The 21,558-nt window shown below is 32.8% G+C and overlaps 1 protein-coding gene across 1 annotated transcript in view; it reads right to left on the bottom strand.

The window, feature by feature from the left end:
* LOC102802328 (putative phospholipid-transporting ATPase IM) overlaps positions 1-21,558 on the bottom strand; it is a 112,190-nt gene that overhangs the window by 61,859 nt on the left and 28,773 nt on the right. Inside the window, exon 2 of the mRNA XM_085507257.1 lies at positions 7,157-7,244. Within this exon, the coding sequence (XP_085363383.1) occupies positions 7,157-7,172 (16 nt within the window). The 5' untranslated portion in view covers positions 7,173-7,244. The remainder of the gene's footprint in view (positions 1-7,156; positions 7,245-21,558) is intronic.

The following is a 21,558-nucleotide window of genomic DNA, read 5'->3' on the forward strand; positions in this document are numbered from 1 at the left end:
ATGACTTGAAGAATAAAAGCTAAATAATGACTTGAAGATTGAAAGCTAAATAATGACTTGAAGAATGAAAGATAAATATTGACTTGAAGATTGAAAGCTATATAATGACTTGAAGATTGAAAGCTCTATAATGACTTGAAGATTGAAAGCTAAATAATGACTTGAAGATTGAAAGCTAAATAATGACTTGAAAATTGGAAGCTATATAATGACTTGAAAATTGAAAGCTATATAATGACTTGAAGATTGAAAGCTAATTAATGACTTGAAGATTGAAAGCTATATAATGACTTGAAGATTAAAAGCTAAATAATGACTTGAAGATTGAAAGATAATTAATGACTTGAAGATTGAAAGCTATATAATGACTTGAAGATTGAAAGCTAATTAATGACTTGAAGATTGAAAGCTATATAATGACTTGAAGATTGAAAGCTAATTAATGACTTGAAGATTGAAAGCTAAATAATGACTTGAAGATTGAAAGCTAAATAATGACTTGAAAATTTAAAGCTATATAATGACTTGAAGATTGAAAGATAATTAATGACTTGAAGATTGAAAGCTATATAATGACTTGAAGATTAAAAGCTAAATAATGACTTGAAGATTGAAAGATAATTAATGACTTGAAGATTGAAAGCTATATAATGACTTGAAGATTGAAAGCTAATTAATGACTTGAAGATTGAAAGCTATATAATGACTTGAAGATTGAAAGCTAAATAATGACTTGAAGATTGAAAGCTAAATAATGACTTGAAAATTGAAAGCTATATAATGACTTGAAGATTGAAAGCTATATAATGACTTGAAGATTGAAAGCTAAATAATGACTTGAAAATTTAAAGTTATATAATGACTTGAAGATTGAAAGATAATTAATGACTTGAAGATTGAAAGCTATATAATGACTTGAAGATTGAAAGCTGAATAATGACTTGAAAATTTAAAGCTATATAATGACTTGAAGATTGAAAGCTACATAATGACTTGAAGATTGAAAGCTAAATAATGACTTGAAGATTGAAAGATAATTAATGACTTGAAGATTGAAAGCTATATAATGACTTGAAGATTGAAAGCTAATTAATGACTTGAAGATTGAAAGCTAAATAATGACTTGAAGATTGAAAGCTAATTAATGACTTGAAGATTGAAAGCTATATAATGACTTGAAGATTGAAAGATAATTAATGACTTGAAGATTGAAAGCTATAAAATGACTTGAAGATTGAAAGCTAATTAATGACTTGAAGATTGAAAGCTAAATAATGACTTGAAAATTGAAAGCTATATAATGACTTGAAGATTGAAAGCTATATAATGACTTGAAGATTGAAAGCTAAATAATGACTTGAAAATGTAAAGCTATATAATGACTTGAAGATTGAAAGCTAATTAATGACTTGAAGATTGAAAGCTAAATAATGACTTGAAGATTGAAAGCTATATAATGACTTGAAGATTGAAAGCTAATTAATGACTTGAAGATTGAAAGATAATTAATGACTTGAAGATTGAAAGCTATATAATGACTTGAAGATTGAAAGCTAATTAATGACTTGAAGATTGAAAGCTATATAATGACTTGAAGATTGAAAGATAATTAATGACTTGAAGATTGAAAGCTATATAATGACTTGAAGATTGAAAGCTAATTAATGACTTGAAGATTGAAAGCTAATTAATGACTTGAAGATTGAAAGCTAAATAATGACTTGAAGATTGAAAGCTAAATAATGACTTGAAAATTGAAAGCTATATAATGACTTGAAGATTGAAAGCTATATAATGACTTGAAGATTGAAAGCTAAATAATGACTTGAAAATTTAAAGTTATATAATGACTTGAAGATTGAAAGATAATTAATGACTTGAAGATTGAAAGCTATATAATGACTTGAAGATTGAAAGCTAAATAATGACTTGAAAATTTAAAGCTATATAATGACTTGAAGATTGAAAGCTACATAATGACTTGAAGATTGAAAGCTAAATAATGACTTGAAGATTGAAAGATAATTAATGACTTGAAGATTGAAAGCTATATAATGACTTGAAGATTGAAAGCTAATTAATGACTTGAAGATTGAAAGCTAAATAATGACTTGAAGATTGAAAGCTAATTAATGACTTGAAGATTGAAAGCTATATAATGACTTGAAGATTGAAAGATAATTAATGACTTGAAGATTGAAAGCTATATAATGACTTGAAGATTGAAAGATAATTAATGACTTGAAGATTGAAAGCTAATTAATGACTTGAAGATTGAAAGCTAAATAATGACTTGAAGATTGAAAGCTATATAATGACTTGAAGATTGAAAGCTAATTAATGACTTGAAGATTGAAAGCTATATAATGACTTGAAGATTGAAAGATAATTAATGACTTGAAGATTGAAAGCTAATTAATGACTTGAAGATTGAAAGCTAAATAATGACTTGAAGATTGAAAGCTATATAATGACTTGAAGATTGAAAGCTAAACCTTTGAACTGAGGGTTGAAATCTAAAATAATGACACTGAGCTTTTTCACAATATACACTTCATGTTGTTGAGAAATAAAACAAAAATTGCATATAGCTGTTTAACTCATGAACTCTGACCATCTACAAACTGGTGTCATAGTATTTGCTAGGGGTGTATGCATCTACCACAATGTCCACAATATATACACACAGTGGTGTCATTTGTTTTACCTTTCATTAATCAAGCAAACATATAATTATAGACATAGCAATTATAAGGAATTGCAACTGTGTTCATTTATATTAAATAACAACATAACAAGACATAAATGTCACAGTCTCCGTGAAATACATAGCCTTAGATATCATGAATAACTAAATAAAAGTGGATATGTTTGATTGTATTGTGCAATGTATTAATAAGATTCATTTTGAATTTGCTCAACCATATGATATGTAGAACTGGTTATGAATGCATTCAAATATTAGAGGGGAACATACACAGACACCATCATGTCTTGCTTTTTCTAAAATGGTTAGGATTCATAAATTTTGAGTCAAACCACAAAAATAAATAACGAGCATCAGTAACCTCCATGAGTATAGACAACACCATGTTTGAATGAAACTGGCCATCAGTCGGCCATTTATTATGAAATTGTGACACAAAATGACATGTATCAGTAACCCAGTACCAGCAATATTTTGTCTATGTGTAAGATAATAAATGCAATAGTTAGGGCATTTGCACAATATCTTTGTTAGAAGAGTCTCGCTAATAGCCAAACATCAATTGAAAATTTCTGAACATTTGGTTGTGAATGAGTTTTCAGCATCTTAGGGTGTCAATAAGTAATCAAAAAGCATCAGGGATTCTCTTTTCAATGATTGATGAACTATATTACAAAATCATTATTGGATGTGAAGTATTCTCCATTAAGATTAGTCTGAAATGCACACAAATCTCTTGAGTTTCTGTATAGCTATTAGGTTCATCCCTTTTGAATTTATAGAATGACTATTTTATTACTTGTGTTACCACTGTGTCCGAAGAACAATTATTATATGCTCCTTAGGTTATAGTTATGTTGAATGTGCACCCAAAGTAGAATCTGAAACAGCAATGCATGATGTAAATTACTATAGTAAAGAAAATATCATAACTTTAATCGATAAATGGTGCAATATGTCAAGATTGTGCCATTGTAATTCATCTAAACTTTTTGATTTGATTTAAGGCCAAGTTACAAAGGCTTTAAACTATATTTTGCCAACAATACAATTTTTACACATCACAAATTAAAGGGAATCTTTTTTGTCAAATGTACATTTATAAACCATTGATGTTTCTCGGTTGTCAAATGTACATTTATAAACCATTGATGTTTCTCGGTTGTCAAATGTACATTTATAAACCATTGATGTTTCTCGGTTGTCAAATGTACATTTATAAACCATTGATGTTTCTCGGTTGTCAAATGTACATTTATAAACCATTGATGTTTCTCGGTTGTCAAATGTACATTTATAAACCATTGATGTTTCTCGGTTGTCAAATGTACGTTTATAAACCATTGATGTTTCTCGGTTGTCAAATGTACATTTATAAACCATTGATGTTTCTCGGTTGTCAAATGTACATTTATAAACCATTGATGTTTCTCGGTTGTCAAATGTACATTTATAAACCATTGATGTTTCTCGGTTGTCAAATGTACATTTATAAACCATTGATGTTTCTCGGTTGTCAAATGTACATTTATAAACCATTGATGTTTCTCGGTTGTCAAATGTACATTTATAAACCATTGATGTTTCTCGGTTGTCTAATGTACATTTATAAACCATTGATGTTTCTCGGTTGTCTAATGTACATTTATAAACCATTGATGTTTCTCGGTTGTCAAATGTACATTTATAAACCATTGATGTTTCTCGGTTGTCAAATGTACATTTATAAACCATTGATGTTTCTCGGTTGTCAAATGTACATTTATAAACCATTGATGTTTCTCGGTTGTCAAATGTACATTTATAAACCATTGATGTTTCTCGGTTGTCAAATGTACGTTTATAAACCATTGATGTTTCTCGGTTGTCTAATGTACGTTTATAAACCATTGATGTTTCTCGGTTGTCAAATGTACGTTTATAAACCATTGATGTTTCTCGGTTGTCTAATGTACGTTTATAAACCATTGATGTTTCTCGGTTGTCAAATGTACGTTTATAAACCATTGATGTTTCTCGGTTGTCTAATGTACATTTATAAACCATTGATGTTTCTCGGTTGTCAAATGTACATTTATAAACCATTGATGTTTCTCGGTTGTCAAATGTACATTTATAAACCATTGATGTTTCTCGGTTGTCAAATGTACATTTATAAACCATTGATGTTTCTCGGTTGTCAAATGTACATTTATAAACCATTGATGTTTCTCGGTTGTCAAATGTACATTTATAAACCATTGATGTTTCTCGGTTGTCAAATGTACATTTATAAACCATTGATGTTTCTCGGTTGTCAAATGTACATTTATAAACCATTGATGTTTCTCGGTTGTCAAATGTACATTTATAAACCATTGATGTTTCTCGGTTGTCAAATGTACATTTATAAACCATTGATGTTTCTCGGTTGTCAAATGTACATTTATAAACCATTGATGTTTCTCGGTTGTCAAATGTACATTTATAAACCATTGATGTTTCTCGGTTGTCAAATGTACATTTATAAACCATTGATGTTTCTCGGTTGTCAAATGTACATTTATAAACCATTGATGTTTCTCGGTTGTCAAATGTACATTTATAAACCATTGATGTTTCTCGGTTGTCAAATGTAAATATATTGCCAGCCATTTTTTGTTTACAAAATTATTGTTCTAAGTCGATCGGGTTATTTCCACATATAGTATTGACCAAAATTTGTTGCTTTAAATCTAAAATTAAGACTGGATTTAGTAAAAATTGCAGTTTCTCAAAAACATTTGAATGACGGTTCTGGTGGAAACAAATATTGTCTATAATAAGGTTATACAAAACTTTGTTTATCAGATTAACCTAGTGATCAAAATATGCACAAGAGCATTGACAAAAAAAAGACAAAGTATAAACCATATTAGAACATGTAGAGTACACAATTAGGGTTATGAGTTCAAACATACACAATGTCATGTATGGGTGAATATATTGTGAAATAACAAGACCAAATAGGGGTTATTTAATAAAGTTATAGCTTACTTTTAGCAACAAATTTCATTTAAATTTTCAAAATGTGTATTTTTTATCTTTACAAAATTTACTAATGGGCAACAACCCTCATCATATACTGACGTATCACCATGACAACCAAATGCAGCAATCTGTCAAGTATATTTAATTCTTGATATTAAATCATGTGCAAACAAGCATGACAGAAGTCTATGACTTAACAACTACACACTTAGAATCTATCAACTCATAGACTGCACACTTAGATTCTATCAACTCATAGACTGCACACTTAGATTCTATCAACTCATAGACTGCACACTTAGATTCTATCAACTCATAGACTGCACACTTAGATTCTATCATCTCATAGACTGCACACTTAGATTATATCAACTCATAGACTGCACACTTAGATTCTATCTACTCATAGACTGCACACTTAGATTCTATCGACTCATAGACTGCACACTTAGATTCTATCGACTCATAGACTGCACACTTAGATTCTATCGACTCATAGACTGCACACTTAGATTCTATCGACTCATAGACTGCACACTTAGATTCTATCGACTCATAGACTCCACACTTAGATTCTATCGACTCATAGACTCCACACTTAGATTATATCAACTCATAGACTGCACACTTAGATTCTATCGACTCATAGACTGCACACTTAGATTCTATCAACTCATAGACTGCACACTTAGATTCTATCAACTCATAGACTGCACACTTAGATTCTATCGACTCATAGACTGCACACTTAGATTCTATCGACTCATAGACTGCACACTTAGATTCTATTGACTCATAGACTGCACACTTAGATTCTATCGACTCATAGACTGCACACTTAGATTATATCAACTCATAGACTGCACACTTAGATTCTATCAACTCATAGACTACACACTTAGATTCTATCGACTCATAGACTGCACACTTAAGATTCTATCGACTCATAGACTGCACACTTAGATTCTATCGACTCATAGACTGCACAATTAGTACAGTTGCAAGATTCATAAGACTAGGACCATTCTAAAAAAAGTGGACAGTAGACCAGCCATCATTAAAATAGTGAAAATCTTGTGGAATCAACGTATTTTTATTGCTACCTCGTATCATTCTCTCTAAAACTATGACTAAACACTTTACAATGAAGAACAAATTGTATGCTTGTATAAATCTTGTGTCAAGTTTAATCGACAATACTTTTATCACATAAAACTATTAGTACATGCATACAAGAAAGACAAACCCAGTGACTAAATTGCTTCCTGCATTACATGTCACAATAAAATGGCAAAATAAAAAGGGTTTATAGACTTATGAGAAAAAATCTATCGACAATTGAATCTGTAAATAAACTTCCTACTCAGTTAATTTAACTACCAGTATATATTTAATGAAATGCATAAAACTGAGATGATTTGAGAAATAAAAGTAACATACCTTTGTCGCTTCCCATGTCTCATAGAAATATACTTCACATCACCTGTTCCTTGTTCATCTAAGAATCTTCTTCTGATGGAACCACAACCTGGCACAAAAAAAAAATGATAAAAAAATAAATTAACTTTAAGGATTGTTGCTCTATTGCTTTTTATTCCCAAATGGTACATGTAGAGTAATGAGTTACTGAGCGGTAAACACAAATATAAATTAATCCTATGGGAACTTGCTCGGTGGTTAAATGTCAAATTCCGAGATGCACATGCATTAGAATTCATAATTTATAGACACATCTCAGATCTATAAATGCATTTTTTTATAGAAACTTGAGGTGTGAATGTATTCTTGACATGTGCATAAATTGAACAGGACATGTATTCTTGACATGTGCATATATTCAACAGGACATGTATTCTTGACATGTGCATAAATTGAACAGGACATGTATTCTTGACATGTGCATATATTCAACAGGACATGTATTCTTGACATGTGCATAAATTGAACAGGACATGTATTCTTGACATGTGCATATATTCAACAGGACATGTATTCTTGACATGTGCATATATTCAACAGGACATGTATTCTTGACATGTGCATATATTCAACAGGACATGTATTCTTGACAGGTGCATATATTCAACAGGACATGTATTCTTGGCATGTGCATAAATTGAACAGGACATGTATTCTTGACATGTGCATATATTCAACAGGACATGTATTCTTGACATGTGCATATATTCAACAGGACATGTATTCTTGACATGTGCATATATTCAACAGGACATGTATTCATGACATGTGCATATATTCAACAGGACATGTATTCTTGACATGTGCATATATTCAACAGGACATGTATTCTTGACATGTGCATATATTCAACAGGACATGTATTCTTGACAGGTGCATATATTCAACAGGACATGTATTCTTGGCATGTGCATAAATTGAACAGGACATGTATTCTTGACATGTGCATATATTCAACAGGACATGTATTCTTGACATGTGCATATATTCAACAGGACATGTATTCATGACATGTGCATATATTCAACAGGACATGTATTCTTGACATGTGCATATATTCAACAGGACATGTATTCTTGACATGTGCATATATTCAACAGGACATGTACTGTAAAATGACTAATTTTCACTGGGTTTAAATTTCACTGATTTACCATTTCAGGCATATTCAGTGGGTTTTAAATTCACGGTTTTATCATTTAGATAATATGTTTTATGCTAAATTTTACATATTCACTGGGTTTTAATTTAGCGCATTTTCCAGTCAGCGAAATAAGCCAAATTAAAACCCAGTGAATAATTAACCATTTTACAGTATTCTTGACAGGTGCATATATTCAACAGGACATGTATTCTTGGCATGTGCATAAATTGAACAGGACATGTATTCTTGACATGTGCATATATTCAACAGGACATGTATTCTTGACATGTGCATATATTCAACAGGACATGTATTCTTGACATGTGCATATATTCAACAGGACATGTATTCTTGGCATGTGCATAAATTGAACAGGACATGTATTCTTGACATGTGCATATATTCAACAGGACATGTATTCTTGACATGTGCATATATTCAACAGGACATGTATTCTTGACATGTGCATATATTCAACAGGACATGTATTCTTGACATGTGCATATATTCAACAGGACATGTATTCTTGGCATGTGCATAAATTGAACAGGACATGTATTCTTGACATGTGCATATATTCAACAGGACATGTATTCATGACATGTGCATAAATTGAACAGGACATGTATTCTTGACATGTGCATATATTCAACAGGACATGTATTCTTGACATGTGCATAAATTGAACAGGACATGTATTCTTGACATGTGCATATATTCAACAGGACATGTATTCTTGACATGTGCATAAATTGAACAGGACATGTATTCTTGACATGTGCATATATTCAACAGGACATGTATTCTTGACATGTGCATAAATTGAACAGGACATGTATTCTTGACATGTGCATATATTCAACAGGACATGTATTCTTGACATGTGCATATATTCAACAGGACATGTATTCTTGACATGTGCATATATTCAACAGGACATGTATTCTTGACAGGTGCATATATTCAACAGGACATGTATTCTTGGCATGTGCATAAATTGAACAGGACATGTATTCTTGACATGTGCATATATTCAACAGGACATGTATTCTTGACATGTGCATATATTCAACAGGACATGTATTCTTGACATGTGCATATATTCAACAGGACATGTATTCATGACATGTGCATATATTCAACAGGACATGTATTCTTGACATGTGCATATATTCAACAGGACATGTATTCTTGACATGTGCATATATTCAACAGGACATGTATTCTTGACAGGTGCATATATTCAACAGGACATGTATTCTTGGCATGTGCATAAATTGAACAGGACATGTATTCTTGACATGTGCATATATTCAACAGGACATGTATTCTTGACATGTGCATATATTCAACAGGACATGTATTCTTGACATGTGCATATATTCAACAGGACATGTATTCTTGGCATGTGCATAAATTGAACAGGACATGTATTCTTGACATGTGCATATATTCAACAGGACATGTATTCTTGACATGTGCATATATTCAACAGGACATGTATTCTTGACATGTGCATATATTCAACAGGACATGTATTCTTGACATGTGCATATATTCAACAGGACATGTATTCTTGGCATGTGCATAAATTGAACAGGACATGTATTCTTGACATGTGCATATATTCAACAGGACATGTATTCATGACATGTGCATAAATTGAACAGGACATGTATTCTTGACATGTGCATATATTCAACAGGACATGTATTCATGACATGTGCATATATTCAACAAGACATGTATTCTTGGCATGTGCATAAATTGAACAGGACATGTATTCTTGACATGTGCATATATTCAACAGGACATGTATTCATGACATGTGCATAAATTGAACAGGACATGTATTCTTGACATGTGCATATATTCAACAGGACATGTATTTTTGACATGTGCATAAATTGAACAGGACATGTATTCTTGACATGTGCATATATTCAACAGGACATGTATTCTTGACATGTGCATATATTCAACAGGACATGTATTCATGACATGTGCATAAATTCAACAGGACATGTATTCTTGACAGGTGCATATATTCAACAGGACATGTATTCTTGGCATGTGCATAAATTGAACAGGACATGTATTCTTGACATGTGCATATATTCAACAGGACATGTATTCTTGACATGTGCATATATTCAACAGGACATGTATTCTTGACATGTGCATATATTCAACAGGACATGTATTCTTGGCATGTGCATAAATTGAACAGGACATGTATTCTTGACATGTGCATATATTCAACAGGACATGTATTCTTGACATGTGCATATATTCAACAGGACATGTATTCTTGACATGTGCATATATTCAACAGGACATGTATTCTTGACATGTGCATATATTCAACAGGACATGTATTCTTGGCATGTGCATAAATTGAACAGGACATGTATTCTTGACATGTGCATATATTCAACAGGACATGTATTCATGACATGTGCATAAATTGAACAGGACATGTATTCTTGACATGTGCATATATTCAACAGGACATGTATTCATGACATGTGCATATATTCAACAGGACATGTATTCTTGGCATGTGCATAAATTGAACAGGACATGTATTCTTGACATGTGCATATATTCAACAGGACATGTATTCATGACATGTGCATAAATTGAACAGGACATGTATTCTTGACATGTGCATATATTCAACAGGACATGTATTTTTGACATGTGCATAAATTGAACAGGACATGTATTCTTGACATGTGCATATATTCAACAGGACATGTATTCTTGACATGTGCATATATTCAACAGGACATGTATTCATGACATGTGCATAAATTGAACAGGACATGTATTCTTGACATGTGCATATATTCAACAGGACATGTATTCATGACATGTGCATATATTCAACAGGACATGTATTCTTGGCATGTGCATAAATTGAACAGGACATGTATTCTTGACATGTGCATATATTCAACAGGACATGTATTCATGACATGTGCATAAATTGAACAGGACATGTATTCTTGACATGTGCATATATTCAACAGGACATGTATTTTTGACATGTGCATAAATTGAACAGGACATGTATTCTTGACATGTGCATATATTCAACAGGACATGTATTCTTGACATGTGCATATATTCAACAGGACATGTATTCATGACATGTGCATATATTCAACAGGACATGTATTCATGACATGTGCATATATTCAACAGGACATGTATTCTTGACATGTGCATATATTCAACAGGACATGTATTCTTGACAGGTGCATAAATTCAACAGGACATGTATTCTTGGCATGTGCATAAATTGAACAGGACATGTATTCTTGACATGTGCATATATTCAACAGGACATGTATTCTTGACATGTGCATATATTCAACAGGACATGTATTCTCGACATGTGCATATATTCAACAGGACATGTATTCTTGGCATGTGCATAAATTGAACAGGACATGTATTCTTGACATGTGCATATATTCAACAGGACATGTATTCTTGACACGTGCATATATTCAACAGGACATGTATTCATGACATGTGCATAAATTGAACAGGACATGTATTCTTGACATGTGCATATATTCAACAGGACATGTATTCTTGACATGTGCATATATTCAACAGGACATGTATTCTTGACATGTGCATATATTCAACAGGACATGTATTCTTGGCATGTGCATAAATTGAACAGAACATGTATTCTTGACATGTGCATATATTCAACAGGACATGTATTCATGACATGTGCATAAATTGAACAGGACATGTATTCTTGACATGTGCATATATTCAACAGGACATGTATTCTTGGCATGTGCATAAATTGAACAGGACATGTATTCTTGACATGTGCATATATTCAACAGGACATGTATTCATGACATGTGCATAAATTGAACAGGACATGTATTCTTGACATGTGCATATATTCAACAGGACATGTATTCTTGACATGTGCATAAATTGAACAGGACATGTATTCTTGACATGTGCATATATTCAACAGGACATGTATTCTTGACATGTGCATATATTCAACAGGACATGTATTCTTGACATGTGCATATATTCAACATGACATGTATTCTTGACAAGTGCATAAATTCAACAGGACATGTATTCTTGACATGTGCATATATTCAACAGAACATGTATTCTTGACATGTGCATATATTCAACAGGACATGTATTCTTGACATGTGCATATATTCAACAGGTATACATAATCAGTATTACAATGACAATCCACAAACATAATTAATGTTGTACTACCAATTAAAATTATTCAAGTCAGCAGAGAGTTCAAATGACAAAACAATTAATACGCTGGAATGATAACAACTCTTTTAGCACAATTCCCTTGACTGAACATAATAATGATATGCATGTAGCGTAGCAGCAGATTGCAATTTGTATGTAAATGTAAATACAATCATAGCTATACCTACAAGGCACTTTACATTTAAATACAAGAGTTCACTATTCCATTTAATGTCATGCCAAACTGCTTGATAATATCACTACTTCTTGCTAATTAGTCATTTATAGCATCCCCTTATTACACGTTACATGTAAGTTTCAGCCATGGTGAATTATCCAACCCTCGATAACCGCTAAGTTTCAGCCATGGTGAATTATCCAACTTTTGATAACCACTAAGTTTCAGCCATGGTCACTGGTAGCATAGTGGTTGTCGCATCAGACTCATGATTGGTAGACCAGAGTTCAAATCCTACCTTAGGCTGAACATCAAAGGGTCGACCCCTACCCTGAGTGAGTGTGCCACAGACTCAATGGGAAGGCCAATTCCACTGGCCGAGATTCATTCACTTACGAATGTGACTTTGGGGGAACCTTGGTTAAGGTCCGCAGGTGCTTGTGTTTGACCGGGCCTGGTTGACGCCAGGATAGCGCATTAAAATTGCCATTTGATAGGGAGATGGCCACACAGGAAATGACTTCTGTGGCAAAATGTGTCAGCACTAGCACCTGCAATTTGCACTTACAAAAAAAAAAGTCAGGAGAGACAACAGTGACATTCAATGTCCGGAACTGTCGCCTGGCAGAAAAACATTTTTAAAGTTTCAGCCATGGTGAATTATCCAACACCCCCCACCCCCACCCCCGGTAACTGCTAAGTTTCAGCCATGGTAAATTATCCAACCCTCGGTAACTGCTAAGTTTCAACCATGTTGAATTATACTATCATTATTATTTTACAAACACAAATTGGATTGGAAGATAAAATAATTAGAAACAATCACAAAATTCTAATAATTTATCTTTCTATTATTCATTCTTCAGAATAATTCATGGTGTTATTTGTCAAATCTAAATAAAATTTAACACTGGTGACTGACTAGTTACATGTCAGGATAATCCCAATAATAATCCCAGTAATCCCAATAATTGTCTATATGTCCAAATTAATGAATATCCATGCCAATAAAAACAGACTGTGTAATTCATTTCTTAAAATAGCTACCATTAGCCTGTGATTAAAAAATAGATTTAATACAAACACAAATAAATTAGCAATTAATATGCATGCGTTGAAAGTGAAACTATAATTATTGGCTGTGATTAATTTCAAAAGGGCACAGATCAGAATGGCTCTGATGACTTAGACAATTCAAAAAATAGCATACTGCATCATAACAGTAATGAAAGATGCAACAACATGGTACTATTCAATCAAAAGGACCATTCATCAAAATTAGAGAACTGAAGATATCATCATGAAATGAACAAATCTATGAAAGGCCTACCCAAGGTACATATGCACCAAGTAGTTAGTACTAGTAACTGCATTGTTTGTACGTTAGTACTAGTAACTGCATTGTTTGTACGTTAGTACTAGTAACTGCATTGTTTGTATGTTAGTAACTGCATTGTTTGTACGTTAGTACTAGTAACTGCATTGTTTGTACGTTAGTACTAGTAACTGCATTGTTTGTACGTTAGTACTAGTAACTGCATTGTTTGTACGTTAGTAATAGTAACTGCATTGTTTGTACGTTAGTACTAGTAACTGCATTGTTTGTATGTTAGTAACTGCATTGTTTGTACGTTAGTACTAGTAACTGCATTGTTTGTACGTTAGTACTAGTAACTGCATTGTTTGTACGTTAGTACTAGTAACTGCATTGTTTGTACGTTAGTACTAGTAACTGCATTGTTTGTACGTTAGTACTAGTAACTGCATTGTTTGTACTTTAGTACTAGTAACTGCATTGTTTGTACGTTAGTACTAGTAACTGCATTGTTTGTACTTTAGTACTAGTAACTGCATTGTTTGTACGTTAGTACTAGTAACTGCATTGTTTGTACGTTAGTACTAGTAACTGCATTGTTTGTACGTTAGTACTAGTAACTGCATTGTTTGTACGTTAGTACTAGTAACTGCATTGTTTGTACGTTAGTACTAGTAACTGCATTGTTTGTACGTTAGTACTAGTAATTGCACTGTTTGTACGTTAGTACTAGTAACTGCACTGTTTGTACGTTAGTACTAGTAACTGCATTGTTTGTACGTTAGTACTAGTAACTGCATTGTTTGTACGTTAGTACTAGTAACTGCATTGTTTGTACGTTAGTACTAGTAACTGCATTGTTTGTACGTTAGTACTAGTAACTGCACTGTTTGTACGTTAGTACTAGTAACTGCACTGTTTGTACGTTAGTACTAGTAACTGCATTGTTTGTACGTTAGTACTAGTAACTGCACTGTTTGTACGTTAGTACTAGTAACTGCACTGTTTGTACGTTAGTACTAGTAACTGCACTGTTTGTACGTTAGTACTAGTAACTGCATTGTTTGTACGTTAGTACTAGTAACTGCACTGTTTGTACGTTAGTACTAGTAACTGCACTGTTTGTACGTTAGTACTAGTAACTGCACTGTTTGTACGTTAGTACTAGTAACTGCACTGTTTGTACGTTAGTACTAGTAACTGCATTGTTTGTACGTTAGTACTAGTAACTGCATTGTTTGTACGTTAGTACTAGTAACTGCACTGTTTGTACGTTAGTACTAGTAACTGCACTGTTTGTACGTTAGTACTAGTAACTGCATTGTTTGTACGTTAGTACTAGTAACTGCATTGTTTGTACGTTAGTACTAGTAACTGCACTGTTTGTACGTTAGTACTAGTAACTGCACTGTTTGTATGTTAGTAACTGCATTGTTTGTATGTTAGTAACTGCACTGTTTGTACGTTAGTACTAGTAACTGCACTGTTTGTACGTTAGTACTAGTAACTGCATTGTTTGTACGTTAGTACTAGTAACTGCACTGTTTGTACGTTAGTACTAGTAACTGCATTGTTTGTACGTTAGTACTAGTAACTGCATTGTTTGTACGTTAGTACTAGTAACTGCATTGTTTGTACGTTAGTACTAGTAACTGCATTGTTTGTACGTTAGTACTAGTAACTGCATTGTTTGTACGTTAGTACTAGTAACTGCACTGTTTGTACGTTAGTACTAGTAACTGCATTGTTTGTACGTTAGTACTAGTAACTGCACTGTTTGTACGTTAGTACTAGTAACTGCATTGTTTGTACGTTAGTACTAGTAACTGCATTGTTTGTACGTTAGTACTAGTAACTGCATTGTTTGTACGTTAGTACTAGTAACTGCACTGTTTGTACGTTAGTACTAGTAACTGCATTGTTTGTACGTTAGTACTAGTAACTGCATTGTTTGTACGTTAGTACTAGTAACTGCATTGTTTGTACGTTAGTACTAGTAACTGCATTGTTTGTACGTTAGTACTAGTAACTGCACTGTTTGTACGTTAGTACTAGTAACTGCACTGTTTGTACGTTAGTACTAGTAACTGCATTGTTTGTACGTTAGTACTAGTAACTGCATTGTTTGTACGTTAGTACTAGTAACTGCATTGTTTGTACGTTAGTACTAGTAACTGCACTGTTTGTACGTTAGTACTAGTAACTGCACTGTTTGTACGTTAGTACTAGTAACTGCATTGTTTGTACGTTAGTACTAGTAACTGCATTGTTTGTACGTTAGTACTAGTAACTGCACTGTTTGTACGTTAGTACTAGTAACTGCACTGTTTGTACGTTAGTACTAGTAACTGCACTGTTTGTACGTTAGTACTAGTAACTGCATTGTTTGTACGTTAGTACTAGTAACTGCACTGTTTGTACGTTAGTACTAGTAACTGCACTGTTTGTACGTTAGTACTAGTAACTGCACTGTTTGTACGTTAGTACTAGTAAATGCACTGTTTGTACGTTAGTACTAGTAACTGCACTGTTTGTACGTTAGTACTAGTAACTGCACTGTTTGTACGTTAGTACTAGTAACTGCACTGTTTGTACGTTAGTACTAGTAACTGCATTGTTTGTACGTTAGTACTAGTAACTGCATTGTTTGTACGTTAGTACTAGTAACTGCACTGTTTGTACGTTAGTACTAGTAACTGCATTGTTTGTAAGTTAGTACTAGTAACTGCATTGTTTGTACGTTAGTACTAGTAACTGCACTGTTTGTACAATAGTACTAGTAACTGCACTGTTTGTACGTTAGTACTAGTAACTGCATTGTTTGTACGTTAGTACTAGTAACTGCATTGTTTGTACGTTAGTACTAGTAACTGCACTGTTTGTACGTTAGTACTAGTAACTGCACTGTTTGTACGTTAGTACTAGTAACTGCACTGTTTGTACGTTAGTACTAGTAACTGCACTGTTTGTACGTTAGTACTAGTAACTGCATTGTTTGTACGTTAGTACTAGTAACTGCACTGTTTGTACGTTAGTACTAGTAACTGCACTGTTTGTACGTTAGTACTAGTAACTGCATTGTTTGTACGTTAGTACTAGTAACTGCACTGTTTGTACGTTAGTACTAGTAACTGCACTGTTTGTACGTTAGTACTAGTAACTGCATTGTTTGTACGTTAGTACTAGTAACTGCATTGTTTGTACGTTAGTACTAGTAACTGCACTGTTTGTACGTTAGTACTAGTAACTGCACTGTTTGTACGTTAGTACTAGTAACTGCACTGTTTGTACGTTAGTACTAGTAACTGCATTGTTTGTACGTTAGTACTAGTAACTGCATTGTTTGTACGTTAGTACTAGTAACTGCATTGTTTGTACGTTAGTACTAGTAACTGCACTGTTTGTACGTTAGTACTAGTAACTGCACTGTTTGTATGTTAGTACTAGTAACTGCACTGTTTGTACGTTAGTAACTGCATTGTTTGTATGTTAGTAACTGCACTGTTTGTACGTTAGTACTAGTAACTGCACTGTTTGTACGTTAGTACTAGTAACTGCATTGTTTGTACGTTAGTACTAGTAACTGCACTGTTTGTACGTTAGTACTAGTAACTGCACTGTTTGTACGTTAGTACTAGTAACTGCATTGTTTGTACGTTAGTACTAGTAACTGCATTGTTTGTACGTTAGTACTAGTAACTGCACTGTTTGTACGTTAGTACTAGTAACTGCATTGTTTGTACGTTAGTACTAGTAACTGCATTGTTTGTACGTTAGTACTAGTAACTGCACTGTTTGTACGTTAGTACTAGTAACTGCACTGTTTGTACGTTAGTACTAGTAACTGCATTGTTTGTACGTTAGTACTAGTAACTGCATTGTTTGTACGTTAGTACTAGTAACTGCACTGTTTGTACGTTAGTACTAGTAACTGCACTGTTTGTACGTTAGTACTAGTAACTGCACTGTTTGTACGTTAGTACTAGTAACTGCACTGTTTGTACGTTAGTACTAGTAACTGCACTGTTTGTACGTTAGTACTAGTAACTGCACTGTTTGTACGTTAGTACTAGTAACTGCACTGTTTGTACGTTAGTACTAGTAACTGCACTGTTTGTACGTTAGTACTAGTAACTGCACTGTTTGTACGTTAGTACTAGTAACTGTATTGTTTGTACGTTAGTACTAGTAACTGCACTGTTTGTATGTTAGTACTAGTAACTGCACTGTTTGTACGTTAGTACTAGTAACTGCACTGTTTGTACGTTAGTACTAGTAACTGCACTGTTTGTACGTTAGTACTAGTAACTGCACTGTTTGTACGTTAGTACTAGTAACTGCAGTTTGTACGTTAGTACTAGTAACTGCACTGTTTGTAGGTTAGTACTAGTAACTGCACTGTTTGTACGTTAATACTAGTAACTGCACTGTTTGTACGTTAGTACTAGTAACTGCACTGTTTGTACGTTACTACTAGTAACTGCATTGTTTGTACGTTAGTACTAGTAACTGCATTGTTTGTACGTTAGTACTAGTAACTGCATTGTTTGTACGTTAGTACTAGTAACTGCATTGTTTGTACGTTAGTACTAGTAACTGCATTGTTTGTACGTTAGTACTAGTAACTGCATTGTTTGTACGTTAGTACTAGTAACTGCATTGTTTGTACGTTAGTACTAGTAACTGCATTGTTTCTCAAGACAGCAAATTGAAATGAGGGTTTGTGTGGATAAATTGCAGCACCATAGAAGCATGTACGCGCACAATGCAAGGTGTGAATATTTTGGCGAGTGTTGAAATACTCTCATTTCGGTCATGTACGTGTTTCAGTCAATATGTACAAAATAACCATTTGAGTTACCGAAGCACAAGCTGCATTTGTTGTTGTTTATCCACTCAGATTAGGAGTTGGTTTTAGTACAGTACAGTAGCAATAAAAGTATAACAAAGTATAATAATAATAATGAAATAATAAAGAAAGAGAAAATATTATAATGTTAAGTATAAGAGTAAAAATTATGTAATGTGTTGAGTTTTTTACTACCCGATAATACTAATAAGTTTAATAATAATAAAACTAAGACTAATAATAATAATCACATCATGTGACATTGACTGACAGCAGTTATTCATTCAAGCTTAGAAGTGCGTTTTTAAACTGGTTCCTGTTTTTGACTTTTATTCAACAAAATCTAAACTCATGCACTATTTATTGTCACAAATACAACATATAATCACATAATCATATAATCACATGTGAGTTGACGTAAACGAGACTTGGCTTGAGCAGTTTACTACAAGGAGAAACAATTCCTACTGTTCAGAAGCGCATTTATAGTATACCTGGGCCTTTTAAAGGTTTACAGTAATTTATCTTGTCAATTTATTTATTTTGTAAATGCACAAAAACTTAAAGGTTTACAGTAGTTTCTTTATCTTGTTACCATAGCAACTTCATTGTGTGATTTTAATCAGCTTTTGTAGCTGTATTATCAGAATGTCTCCGGATTCAGCAAATTTATTTAAACTGCAAAGGCAGAGATTCATCCACTTAACTAATCAGCCAATATATCACAGGAGAATGGAAACATCACACAACAGGAAGTTATTATTTAATCTCTATGCCATCAAAGCAACAATCCATTTAAATTTTGCACTTTGATAACAGGAATGAAATTATATCTGATCATTGCTAATAAATAGATACGACTCAGTTGTAAAAGAGCGGCAGCCTAGATCATGTCAAGAATTTATATTAAAACACATACAAATGTAGAAAACATTACGCCAACATATTGGCTGTAAAATGGACAGGTATAAATTTCAGCAGACTAGTTAACATTACATACTGGTTAATTTTGTAACTCTAGTTTTCTGCACTGTTTCAGCACCATTCCTTGCAAAAGGAGATAACGTGGAATAAATCATCAGTTAATTGGAGAAAACAACAAATCTATATTCAAATTTGTCTGTTGCATATCAACTTGTGCATTTTATTATATTTGACTCAAATTTCCTCTCTCAATATACTGCAATTGTACAAATAGAGAATGAAAGTGGAGACCAATCTAAGTGTGTAGGTATGTAGTGAAAGTACATCATGAAGTCAACCATTTTATGCAGCCTAGTTTGCACTCTGAAATACCTACAAGCAGCCTGTCTATTTGCGATCCATACTCTGAAAACAATCTGATCCACAGTATAGAGAAAATTGGAATGCAGATATTGTCACAAAATAAACAAATCTGATAGAGGTTCATAACTACACGCATAATATCAAAGCATTCAGACTAGTTATTTTTTTAGAAGAAGTCAAAAAACTTCTGATCTAGATATCTTGGGAATACTATAACTAAGAGCTTACAATAACAAAAATGTTGCCGACTACTGTAAAATGTTTTATTTTTGCTTGGAATTTTCACTATTTTAGCTGAAAGAATGATTCAGTGAAAAAAAAAAATGAAGTAAATATATCTTTTTTCTTATATTTTACATTCAATAATCAGTGAAAATAAATTCTGTACAAAACACCCAAAATATCTTTTCAGTAAATATTAATTCCAGCTAAAATAAAGTATTTTACAGTATTCAACTGAAAAATGTAATTTAATAATTAAATGTACATTATTCATATTTTATAAATTGTAATAACTAGATGTACAATAAAATTTGTATTTTCAAACCAATTATGTTATGTTATTGAAGGTAAACATAACAAAACGCTGATAAGAATCTCATTTATAAATAACTAGCCTCCTCTGTTCTTGTACTTTAATATATGGCAAATAAATTATCAGCATTTTATATACTCTTTTTAATCAAGTACCAGTTCTACACTGAACAGATAACTGTCAGATAGTTTAAATTAATATGTGTGATTCTCTATTGTCTATGTTGGCAAAATGTAAAACATATTGCAATTCCAAATTACAGTGCATTGTGGGATAGTTATGTCAAATTGTGGGAGCAGACACGCTTTATGATTGGTTTTGTTTGATTCGGTCAAACATGTAACTATCCCACAATACACTATGATATGCCAGTCAACCATCTTAGATTGTACATTGGCACAAATCAACTGTTGTTGATGTGCTGGAACAAAATTGTCTGTGAACCAAGTTTGGATCTACATGTAATTGGACAGTGTGAATTTGAGAAATGAATAGAAATGTGCAAAAAAAGGTGACAAAATGGCTGCTGTTCAACATAGAATCTTAACAAAAATCAACTTGCATCTTCGTGAAAAAATATACTGTCTCTGTACCAAATGTAAATAAACTTAGTCAACATCTGACACCTTAGTATGTGGTGTTATTCTAAGTTTGAACAGAATTGGCCAGCACAACTTGGCGATAATGCTCTACACATATACAATTTATCTATTTTCGGTCAAATATGGCCACCAGTTGGCCATTTTGTATCTGAAGAGATAAAATAATACTGTATCAATCCTGTAC

This window comes from Saccoglossus kowalevskii, chromosome 13 (genome assembly GCF_978046115.1).
Source record: "Saccoglossus kowalevskii chromosome 13, keSacKowa6.1, whole genome shotgun sequence".
Lineage (NCBI taxonomy): Eukaryota > Metazoa > Hemichordata > Enteropneusta > Harrimaniidae > Saccoglossus > Saccoglossus kowalevskii.